At 44.4% G+C, this 12,921-nt stretch overlaps 1 protein-coding gene across 1 annotated transcript in view; it reads left to right on the top strand.

Moving 5' to 3' along the window:
• The window catches only part of LOC115474075 (polycystic kidney disease protein 1-like 1), an 889,490-nt gene that overhangs the window by 273,289 nt on the left and 603,280 nt on the right, over positions 1 to 12,921 (top strand). The window contains exons 14-15 of the mRNA XM_030209391.1: positions 5,605 to 5,724; positions 5,828 to 5,849. Coding sequence (XP_030065251.1) covers positions 5,605 to 5,724; positions 5,828 to 5,849 — 142 coding nt within the window. The remainder of the gene's footprint in view (positions 1 to 5,604; positions 5,725 to 5,827; positions 5,850 to 12,921) is intronic.

The following is a 12,921-nucleotide window of genomic DNA, read 5'->3' as shown; positions in this document are numbered from 1 at the left end:
GTCCATTGACCCTACTACCGTATCCTCCAATGTCTCGAACATCTTCTCTACCACTACACCATCCAAATCTGTCAATGATGCCGTCTCTTCCTACAATACTATTCTGTCCTCTGCCTTAGACACTCTTGCACCTCTCATGCCCCGTCCTATAAGATGTACCAAACCAAAACCCTGGCTAACCCCTAAAATCCGCTACCTACGTTCCTGTACCCGTTCCGCCGAACACCTCTGGCTGAAATCTAATGCCTTGCTGACTTCACACACTTCACGTTCATGTTGACCTCCTTCCAATCTGCTCTCTTGCTTGCGAAACAGGACTACTACATCCAGCTGACTAATTCTCTCGGCTCTAACCCTCGACTTCTCTTTGCCACACTAAACTCTCTCCTCAAGGTGCCTCCACCCCCAACTCTCCCCTCACTATCTCCCCAGACCCTAGCTGAGTTCTTCCACGACAAGGTTCAGAAGATAAATCTTGAATTCTCTACCAAACCACCCCGCCTCTCCCTCCCCTTGTCCGTTCCACTATCTCCTCAACCCCTCCGTCCTTTTCCTCCTTTCCTGAGGTCACTGATGAAGAAACATCACATCTTCTCTCCTCCTCAAAACGAACTACCTATTCCTCTGATCCCATTCCTACCCACCTTCTTAACACCATCTCTCCTACTCTCACCCCTTTTATCTGTCATATCCTCAATCTCTCTCTTTCCACTGCGACCGTTCCTGATGCCTTCAAACATGCTGTGGTCACACCGCTCCTGAAGAATCCTTCACTTGACCCTACCTGTTCTTCCAACTATCGACCCATCTCCCTCCTCCCCTTCCTTTCCAAGTTACTTGAACGTGCTGTTCACCGCCGCTGTCTTGACTTTCTCTCATCTCATGCTGTTCTTGACCCACTCCAATCTGTCTTTCGCCCTCTTCATTCAACTGAAACTGCACTTGTAAAAGTTTCCAACGACCTGTTCCTGGCCAAATCCAAAGGTCTGTATTCTATCGTCATCCTTCTCGATCTATCCGCCACTTTTGACACTGTTGATCACAGCCTACTCCTTGATACGCTGTCTTCATTTGGATTCCAGGGCTCTGTTCTTTCCTGGTTCTCCTCCTACCTGTCGCTTCGCACCTTTAGTGTACACTCTGGTGGATCCTCTTCTACTTCTATCCCTCTACCAATCGGTTTACCTCAGGGTTCTGTTCTTGGTCCTCTCCTGTTCTCCATCTACACTTCTTCCCTTGGCTCTTTGAAATCATCCCATGGCTTTCAATACCATCTCTATGCTAATGACTCCCAAATTTACCTCTCTACCCCTGAAATCTCAACCAGCATCCAGACCAATGTTTCAGCCTGCCTATCTGATATCGCTGCCTGGATGTCTCAAAGTCATCTGAAACTTAACATGGCCAAAACCGAGCTTCTCATCTTTTCCCCTAAACCTACTTCTCCTCTCCCCCCTTTTTCTATTTCTGTGGATGGCACTCTCATTCTCCCTGTCTCATCAGCTCGTAAACTTGGGGTCATCTTTGACTCCTCTCTCTCCTTCTCTGCTCATATTCAACAGATTGCCAAAACCTGTCGTTTCTTTCTCTATAACATTAGCAAAATCCGTCCCTTCATCTCTGAGCACTCTATCCACACTTTTATCACCTCTCGTCTTGATTATTGTAACCTGCTTCTCACCGGCCTCCCTCTTAGCCATCTCTCTCCTCTTCAATCAGTCCAAAACTCTGCTGCGCGACTCATTTTCCGCCAAAGTCGCTATGCACACATTAGCCCCCTTCTTAAGTCACTTCACTGGCTCCCTATCCATTTCCGTATTCAGTTCAAGCTTCTCTTATTGACCTATAAGTGTATTCACTCTTCTGCTCCCCAGTACCTCTCCATTCTCATCTCTCCCTACGCCCCCCCCCCTCGGGTACTCTGTTCTGTTGATAAATCTCTCTTATCCGTCCCCTTCTCTTCTACTGCTAATTCTAGACTCTGTTCCTTTTATCTTGCTGCACCTCATGCCTGCAATAGACTTCCCGAGCCTGTACGTCTAGCCCTGTCTTTGGCCGTTTTCAAGTTCAAACTTAAAGCCCACCTCTTTACCACTGCTTTTGACTCCTAACCACCACTTACTTGCCCTGTCCTTTATCCTCACCCTTACCCTTAATTGTTCTGTCTGTTTACCTGTCTTATCTAGATTGTAAGCTCTTTGAGCAGGGACTGTCTTTTTGTGTATGGTGTACAGCGCTGTGTATGCCTTGTAGCGCTATAGAAATGATAAATAGTAGTAGTAGTAGTAGTAGTACATGTGGGTACAGTGGGTTGGGGGGGGGGTTGGAGGGCTCCCATTTACCACCACAAGTGTAACAGGTAGGGGGAGGGGCCTGGGTCCACCTGCCTGAAGTGCACTGCACCCACAAAAAACTGCTCCAGGGACCTGCATACTGCTGTCAGGGAGCTGGGTATGACATTTCAGGCTGGCATACAGACTGGCAAAAAAATGCTTTTTAAATTTTTTGGGGGGGGTGGGAGGGGGTTGGTGACCACTGGGGGAGTAAGGGGAGGTGAACCCCGATTCCCTCCGGTGGTCATCTGGTCAATTGGGGCACTTTTTTGAGGCTTGGTCCTAAAAATTAATGGACCAAGTGACGCCGGCCAAATGCTTGTCAGAGCCGGCCTTCTTTTTTCCATTATCGTCCAAAGCCAGCCATCTCATAACCACGCCCCCTTTAACTTTGGCCGGCTCTGCAACGGAAAGCAGTTGGAGCCAGCCAAAATCGGCTTTCGATTATACCGATTTGGCCGGGTTCAGGAGATGGCCAGCCATCTCCCAATTTGTGTCGGAAGATGGTCGGTGATCTCCTTCGAAAATTAGCAGGATAGGCATCTTAGGCCCCTATTTATAAAGCCGAGCTAGTGGCTTGCAGTGTGGTACTCCTGACACAGACCATTCACTTTGTGTCTTGTTGTTTCCTGTGTTATTTACAGAAAGTTTTGGTTTATTTGGTTTATTTTTGGAAATTTACTTTTTTTGTCCATTTCTAATAATAGTGCGCACTCTTTGGAAATTGTATGCTCTCTTTCTACATAGTGCACACTGTTTCAGAAAGAGGGCGCACACTTTCCCCAGTAGGGCTTATATGTGTGCACAGGTTTGTGCATGCACAATGGTTTGTGCATATATGGTGGTTCCACTATCAGGAGAGAGTACACACTTTCTGTCCTCTTTTCACATAGGAGAACGGCAAACACAGGAGAATGCGGACCTCCGCAATGGAAAAACCAAGAAAAGAACATAGCGAAGGTGACAAGATGGATGACTCCAAACAAACTTCTACTGGACTCAGAAAAAAGTTCACAGCAAGAGTTTATTCTTAAAAAACTGGACTCGACACGAGTCGTGTTTCGGCCGTTCAGGCCTGCCTCAGGAGTCCCTAAAATGATATACAATAAATTATATTAACTCAAAGCAATAATAAAAACGGATACATTACAAATAGTCTAAAAGCATAATCTCAAAAATGAAAAAAAGCATAATCTCAAAAATAATTATAATTATAACAGACACAAACCAAATACCCTAAAACGATGTGTGTACCAATTTATAAAACATGGAAACAACATTAAAAAATGTATTAAAGAATGATATTACTAATACAATAAATTGTATTTTAAAATTATCTTAAACATCTCTTCCATTCAATAAGTATCATAAACACTTGATGAGGACCATAGATTTTGCAACAAGATGAATAAACAGTTGACAGAATAAAACCAGACACGATCATGAACATGCAACTACATTAACAGTGCAAAAATAATAATTTCTTATTAATATCATGAAAAATAATAAATAATTTCTTATTAATATTATAAGGCATAATAATAACTTCAAATTACACATTTTGCAACAATAAAAATAAAAAACAGTGACAGAATTAAACCGGACACGATCATGAACATTAAAATACATTGACAATGCGTAAATAATAATTTCCTATTAATATTATTAAAAATAATAATTAAAAATGATAACTTCAAATTACACATTTACTCTTTTAAAAGGTATGTAAACATATCTGTGACATACAAATACACTGACAATCATGAACATGCAAATACAATAATGATGTGAAATTAATTTATTATTATAAAAAATGATAATTCTAAATTGCACATATGTTCTTTAAAAGGTATGTAAAAAATTCATATACATGCAAATACATCGACAATGCAAAAATAATACTTATTGAGCTGGATGTCTCTGTTTTGATTAAACCCTATAATGTGTTAAAAACAATTTTGTATATATATGATAAACTCCCCTAAGTGATTTATGTTGTGGAGAGTACCTGTATGGCAAAGTGCTATTGGTTCTCATAAGGAGAGTCTTGTGCAAACACTAATTTTAAAATACAGTTTATTGTATTAGTAATATCATTCTTTAATACATTTTTTAATGTTGTTTCCATGTTTTATAAATCGGTACACACATCTTTTTAGGGTATTTGGTTTGTGTCTGTTATAATTATAATTATTTTTGAGATTATGCTTTTATTCATTTTTGAGATTATGCTTTTAGACTATTTGTAATGTATCCGTTTTTATTATTGCTATGAGTTAATATAATTTATTGTATATCATTTTAGGGACTCCTGAGGCAGGCCTGAACGGCCGAAACACGACTCGTGTCGAGTCCAGTTTTTTAAGAATAAACTCTTGCTGTGAACTTTTTTCTGAGTCCAGTAGAAGTTTGTTTGGCGCCATCCATCTTGTCACCTTCGCTGTGTTCTTTTCTCTTTTCACATAGTGCACACTATTTCCAAAGAAAGCATACTATTATCAGAAAACAACAAAACACAAAATATGTTTTTTTCTGCTTGTTTTCATTTGGTAACAACATGCAACAACATAGGATATGCTGTTGACATTTCCTGTGTCATTGCAAATGACAGCCAATCCCTAATGCACACATTTACATCTACTTTGAAGCAGGTGTCAAAGTGTGTGTGTGTGTCCTCTATGTAGTAGTGTATTTTATAAAATATGCACATACATTTCAACTCATGCCCTTGCTCCACCCAAACTATGCTCCCAAAAACGCTTACATGCTGTGTGCATATAAGTACATGTCATCTTTGCATGCATACTTTATACTCACATATATCACTATGCACAGTTTATAAAAGGACTTTTCAACATGAAACATGTTTTACGTGCAGCAAACCTTTACAAAATTACCCTCATACTGTTGAAAATAAACAAGTATGTGCCAAGTTCCAAACACGTCTGAACCTTGCACTAGGAACTCATAATCCTACAGCATCTAAAATGATATGCAATACAGCACCACACACATATTTCTACCCACATCCAAGGTATGCATTGTTAGAAAAGCCCATTGCTGCAGGCTTTTTAAATTGTCCTCTCTTATTGCATTTACTATTTGAAAACTATTCTGAGATATTTCATCCTTGAGATATTTCTATATTTCACTGGAGAACATAGGCACAATTTCACCTAGTCATGCCATTACATACTTTTCTTTTGCATTCAGAGATATTGACAAATCTGCTAAAATACTATTACTCGATTTCTTTGCTTGTTTTTTTTAGTACACTGCTGAGCATGGACTTATTGACGTCTCTACTGTTTCAGTTGTAACTGGAATGATTACAGCTCTCACCATCTTTCCAATAGCTGCATTATTGTCATTACTTTTTAGGCTCAGTGAGGTAAAAAGAAAACTCCACTTGCTTTATTTAAAGAAAGCATGTTTTTTGCATGATTTTCTATCTAATAAAGCTTCTGCTGTTCTTCTTCTCTTTTCTGTCTCAGAAAAAGATGGCCAAGGAACCTGGTAAGAACTATAATAAATCTACAAGAAAATCTAAGATATACTCAGTGGAAGGTAATGTCCTATGACCTATGCTGAAGTCAGGTATAGCATTTAATATGTACTGTAACAAAGACCCATGTCAACAATGAAAGAATGAATGTGTTATACAAGGGGCCATACCTGTCAACTCACCCAGTCACTCAGTCATGGCTTTTGGACAACCTTAATCCTGATGTATTATGGGGCAATTCTAGAAGGAGTCAGCTAAATTTAGGCAGCAAGAACATGTGTAAATGCCGATATTCTAACCAAGAATATGTGGACACATATATGCGTTAATGACCATTTTCCAGCTACGCGCTACTCACTAAGTACACACCAAAATTCAATGGTGTGTATTTTGGAGGTGTGCATTCACATGGATGGAGTTTTGGTGGAGCATGGATGGTGTTCCCAACTCTGTGTGTATATTACTATAATCTATATGCATTCTTTAACAATTTAGGCATAAAACTTTGCACCAGCTCTTTGGCTGGCATATATTTTGCTGGCTCGCGCCTAAAATATAGGCACACATTTGACCTATTTTGCTAGTATTCTTTCTTTTTCAACTTTTTACTTATTAAATTATTCAAATTACATATCAGTAAATGTGACATCAAAAGACAAAAGAAAAAAATAACATAGAGTAATAGTTATCTATCTGTCCACCAAATCAGGAAATAAAAGTAATTATGATCCAAGATATATATAAAAGTAATAAAAGAAATTAGAATTAACAAAGTACATGTCCATGGGTCATGAAGGTTACAGCCAGCCTATAACAGCATAAACTACAGGATTAGACCAAGACCTTCAATTCTTCTCTTGCTTCCAAAAATTCAACAAATTGTTTGGGATGGCCTTCAATGCCAGGAACTCCTGGCGCCGTTTCTGTGATGCTTTAGACAAATCAGAACAAATTCTAATTTTTGCCCAAAAGCAATTTATTTATGTCAGAAATAGAGCCTCAAAGCAGTGTTACGATCAGGTTCCAAGACGAACATAATTATCAGAGTGGTTCTCCGAGTAATGAACTCTGCAGATAATTCTAGAAAACCAGTAAGGTTCAAGTATCACCCTCTCCTTGTTGTTGACCTTGTAGCCTAATTGTTCTTGCTCTGCCCACACCAGAAACATTTAACAATAGGTATTTCCAGTATTTCAGCCAAATATTTTTTGATCATATCAGCTGGGGCTACCAGAGGGGATTTAGGAAAGTTTAAAAACCTCACATTGTTCTTCCTTACTTCAAGATACCTAATCATCTATGGACATAATTACCGACATAGGTCAAACTGCACAAGGCTTACACTACAATTTAAAACTTTTGCTGCTTTTGCCAACCCAAACATTGCAACCAGTCTTATGACAGAAAATATAGCAAACAATTAAAATGTTTTGTCCTTGTCAGATCTGACTTATCACATAGTTTTATGTACATCTTCCAAGTTTATTAATCATTTGATATACTACCTGCCAGAAAGTTTACAATCTCTTACATAAATGAAGAGTGACTGACGTGCCCCGCATGTGCATGTTCTGTGCATGCGTCGCTTTACAGGTCTCTCTGCCGACCTCCTGTGCATGCGACAGTACACCCACTACGCCGCCGCTCCATCCCTCCAACCCCACAGCTCACAATCCAGGTAACGTGACGCCGACAACAACGGCACTACCTTCCACCCTCCACACCCACAAGACGCTGATGCCGCTACCCTCCCCCCCCCCCCCCACGAGGGCCGCACAACCCAAAAGAGTAGTTACTTACCTGTAGCAGGTGTTCTCCGAGGACAGCAGGCTATTCTCACATGTGGGTGACATCACGTTGGCCCGGAGGACTTTCTAGCAAAGTCTTGAAATCTTTAAGTGTCCCTTGTCGCGCGGGTGGCACACTGCGCATGCTCCTCTTCCCGCCCGCCACGCGGACACGTTCCTCAGATATATCCAAAAGATTAGAGGAATACAACTCCTAAGGGGAGGTGGGAGGGTTGTGAGAATATATAGCCTGCTGTCCTTGGAGAACACCTGCTACAGGTAAGTAACTACTCTTTCTCCGAGGACAAGCAGGCTAATATTCTCACATGTGGGGTATCCCTAGCCCCCAGGCTCACTCAACATAACAAACAATGGTCAATTGAACCTCACAACGGCGAGGACATAACGTAGATTGACCTGAAACAAAACTCAACTAACTGAGAGTGCAGCCTGGAACAGAATAAAAATGGGCCTAGGGGGGTTGGAGTTCGATTCTAAACCCCAAACAGACTCTGCAGCACCGAATGCCCAAACCGACTGTCGTGTCGGCTATGCTGCTGAAGGCAGTAATGAGATGTGAATGTGTGGACTGAAGACCATGTCGCAGCTTTGCAAATCTCTTCAATAGTGGCTGACCTTAGATGAGCCACTGACACAGCCATGGCTCTAACATTTTGAGCTGTGACATGACCGTCTAAAGTCAGCCCAGCTTGGGCGTAAGTGAAGGAAATGCAATCTGCTAGCCAATTAGATATAGTGCGTTTCCCGACAGCAACTCCCCTCTTGTTGGGATTAAAAGAAATAAACAACTGGGTGGACTGTCTGAAGGGGCTTGTCCACTCCACGTAACAGGCCAATGCTCTTTTACAGTCCAAAGTGTGCAACTTGTTTTCGCCAGGACTCATATGAGGAGGAGGAAAGAATGTTGGCAAGACAATTGACTGGTTCAGATGGAACTCCGACACCACCTTCAGTAAGAACTTAGGGTGCGTGCGGAGGACTACCCTGTCATGATGAAAAGTAAGAAAAGATGCATGAGCTACTAAAGCCTGAAGCTCACTGACCCTATGAGCTGAAGTAACCGCCACCAAGAAAATGACCTTCCAGGTCAAGTACTTCAGATGGCAGGAGTCTAGTGGTTCGAAAGGAGCTGTCATCAGCTGGGTATGGACAACGTTGAGATCCCATGACACTGGAGGAGGTTTGACAGGGGGCTTTGTCAAAAACAAACCTCTCATAAAGCGAACCACCAAAGGCTGTCCAGAGATAGGCTGACCTTCTACACGATAATGATAAACACTGATTGCACTAAGATGGACTTTGACCGAGTTGGTTTTAAGACCAGACTCGGATAAGTGCAGAAGGTATTCAAGCAAGGTCTGTGTAGGACAAGAACGAGGATTGAGGGCCTGGCCGTCACACCAGACGGCAAACCTCTTCCCCTTAAAAGCATAACATCTCTTCGTGGAATCTTTCCTGGAAGGAAGCAAGCAAGACTCGGGAGACACCCTCAGAAAGACCTGAGGAGGCAAAATCTATGCCTTCAACATCCAGGCCGTGAGGGCCAGAGACTGGAGGTTGGGATGTAGAAGCGCCCCCTCATTCTGAGTAATGAGGGTTGGAAAACAGTCCAATCTCCATGGATCTCTGCAGGATAACCAGAAGCAGAGGGAACCATATCTGACGTGGCCAGAAGGGTGCTATCAGAATCATGGTGCCTCGATCTTGCTTGAGTTTCAGCAAAGTCTTCCCCACCAGAGGAATGGGAGTACTGTAGCTGGGTCCCCCATCCAGGACCCAGCCAGGCTCAACGCTGCTTAGCTGCCTCTTCCTCCACACAACTGTTGCCTTCACTCCACAGCAATCTGGCTCCTCTGAGCCTTGGCTCCAGGCCCTGCGAACTCCCAGGACTTCCTCCTCCCTCCGTTCCTTTCACAGAGGCACATTCAAAGCCCAATGTTTTTAAGTAAGAGCTTTTATTTTCTTGCTTCAAATCAAACAAAACATCCTTCACTCCAGGTTGTTTAGGCCAGCAGCCCAGAGCCCAATTCAGGTTCAAAACAGTCCATATAACTTCAAATTCAGGTTCAAAACAGTCCTTATAACTTCACTTCACTTTAGCTCAGATTACTTCACTTAGGGAACAGTACATTATCAGAGGGAAAAAACCAATAGCTTAGTAGGCTGCAGCCCAGACCTTTTTAGTATGCAACAGCCTACACAGTCTTTCTTGCACCTTCTTACAGCATGATTACATAGCTTTATTCCCACCTGGTTCAGGCTGGGGTTTCAATTGTGCCCAGCTCTCTTTCTCTCCCACAGACTGCACCTGCTTCCTCTTTAGTAGAGAGCTCCCCCACTGCCTCAGCCTCTCTCCTCCGGTCTTCCACCAGTCTCTCCAAGGTACAGCTAGCCACCCTCTTACAGCAGCTTTTTGGGTTTGAGCCAGGGCTCCAATCTCCATCTGTTCCTCCCCTAGCCCTTCAGTAATCTCCATTTTATCCTCCTCTCCAACTTCCCCCGCCCCCAATCTCTCCAGCTGGCCCTCATCACCTTCCTCAGAGACCATTTCCCAATCTTCTATCTCCTCCCCTAACTCTTGCACAGCCGGGTGGGGAAGAGAAGGATTCTGGGACTGGTAGTTCCTCCCCTTCTTCCTTAACCCAGCCAACCTCTCTGCCTCTGGTAGCCCAGCTTTCTGAATGTGGGTGTTGTGCACATGAAATCTGCCCCGTTGGGATTCCCCGGCTCCCTGTACCCCCTTTCTTCGTGCCTTCCCGGATCCCCTTTCACCTGCACTCTCACAATACGCATACAGAAGGCCTGTCCCCCAATGAAGGAGGAAGGCATCCGATGCTAGCCTGCCGGGGGCCTGAAGTCTGGAACAGAATTGAGGGACCTTGTGAGTGTCCTGAGAAGCAAAAAGATCTATCGAGGAAGTGCCCCATACTCGAAAAATCTTTTTGGCAACAGTCATGTTCAAGGACCACTCGTGAGGCTGCATAATCCTGCTCAACCTGTCAGCCAGACTGTTGTTTACACCGGCTAGATAAGTGGCTTGGAGAAACATCCCATGTTGGCGGGCCCATAGCCACATCTGCATGGCCTCCTGACACAGAGGGCGAGATCCGGTACCCCCTTGCTTGTTGGTGTAATACATTGCAACCTGATTGTCTGTCTGAATTAGAACAATTTTGTTGGATAGCCGATCTCTGAAAGCCTTTAGAGCGTTCCAGATCGCTCGCAATTCCAGGAGATTGATCTGGAGATGCCTCTCCTGAAGAGACGAAGCTCCTTGAGTGTGAAGTCCATCTACATGCGCTCCCCACCCCAGGAGGGATGCATCCGTCGTCAGCACTTTTTGTGGCTGAGGAATTTGGAATGGGCGTCCCAAGACCAGATTGGAGCGAATGGTCCACCACTTGAGGGAGTTACGAAAGTTGATGGACAGCTGGATGACATCCTCTAGATTCCCTGTAGCCTGAAACCACTGGGAAGCTAGGGTCCATTGAGCAGATCTCATGTGTAAACGTGTCATGGGAGTGACATGAACTGTGGAAGCCATGTGCCTCAGGAGTCTCAACATCTGCCGAGCTGTGATCTGCTGAGACGCTCGCACCCTGGAAGCCAGAGACAGAAGGTTGTCTGCTCTGGGACCGGGAAGATGGGCACAAGCTGCCTGTGTACACAACAGAACTCCAATGAATTCCAACTTCTGGGCTGGAATGAGATGGGACTTGGGGTAATTTATCACAAAGCCCAGCAGCTCAAGCACCTGAATAGTAATTCGTAGGGACTGCAAAGTTCCCTCCGAGGAAGTGCTCCTCACCAGCCAATCATCCAGATAAGGGAACACTTGCACTCCCAGTCTGCGTAGTGACGCTGCAACAACTGCCAGGCACTTGGTAAAAACCCTGGGAGCAGACGCCAAGCCAAAAGGCAATACACAGTACTGAAAGTGCTGCGATCCCAGCCAAAATTGAAGATACTTCCTGTGAGCTGGAAGTATCGATATGTGGGTGTAAGCATCCTTCAAGTCCAGAGAGCATAGCCAATCGTTTTCCTGAATCATGGGTAGAAGGGTGCCCAGGGAAAGCATCCTGAACTTTTCTCGGACTAGATATTTGTTCAGGCCCCTTAGGTCTACAAGGAAGTACCTGGAATAGAATCCAAGCCCTTCTTGCCCTGGTGGAACGAGCTCGACCGCATTGGCGCTGAGAAGGGCGGAGAGTTCCTCTGCAAGTACCTGTTTGTGGTAGGAGCTGAAGGACTGAGCTCCTGGCGGGCAATTTGGAGGTTTGGAATCCAGATTGAGGGTGTACCCGGACCGAACTATTTTGAGAGCCCATCAATCGGAGGTTACCAGAGGCCACCTTTGGTGAAAAAATCTTAACCTCCCTCCGACAGGTAGATCGTTCGGTACAGATACGATGATTTCAGCTATGCTCTGCTGGAGCCAGTCAAAAACCCGTCCCTGGTTTTTGCTGGGGAGCTGCAGGGGCCTGCTTTGGTGCACGCTGCTGACGAGAGCGAGCGGGCTGGGGCCGAGCCTGAACCAGCTGTCGGGAATAAGAAGTGTACCTACGGCCCCTAGAGGCGTAAGGAGCACTTCTCCTTCCCTTAAAATACTTCTTAGAGGTGGAAGTGGATGCAGAAGGCGCCCGGCGGGAGAGAGAATCCATAGCGTTATCACGCTGGTAGAGGTGATAAATCAACTCTTCTACTTTCTCTCCAAAAAGGTGATCCCCCCGGCAAGGGATATCTGCTATTTTCTGCTGAGTCCTCTCCTCCAGGTTAGAGGCACGCAGCCATGAGAGTCTGCGCATCGCTATACCTTGGGCAGAAAATCTAGATACCACATCGCAAGTGTCATAAACACCCCTGGACAGGAACTTGCAACACGCCTTCTGCTGCCTGACCACTTGGCGAAAGGGTTCAGCCTGGTCCGGTGGGAGTGCATCCACCAAACTCTCAAGTTGCCGCACAGAGTTCCGTAAATGGATGCTCATATAGAGCTGGTAAGACTGGATTTTGGTCGCGAGCAAACCAGCCTGATACGCCTTTCTCCCAAAAGTGTCCAAAGTTCTATACTCCCGCCCCGGGGGCGCTGAGGCGTAGTTCCTAGAACTTTTGGCTCTCCTGAGAGCGGAATCCACCACCGCTGAATCATGGGGCAACTGAGCCTGCATGAGACTAGGTTCCCCGTGGACCCGATACTGGGACTCAACTTTCTTGGGGACAGATGGGCAAGAAAGAGGCTTCTCCCAGTTCCTCAACAGCATTTCCCTGAGTGTAT

Source organism: Microcaecilia unicolor, chromosome 1 (genome assembly GCF_901765095.1).
Source record: "Microcaecilia unicolor chromosome 1, aMicUni1.1, whole genome shotgun sequence".
Lineage (NCBI taxonomy): Eukaryota > Metazoa > Chordata > Amphibia > Gymnophiona > Siphonopidae > Microcaecilia > Microcaecilia unicolor.
Note: the sequence above shows the minus strand (reverse complement) of the source record. Positions and strands in the feature narration are given on the sequence as shown.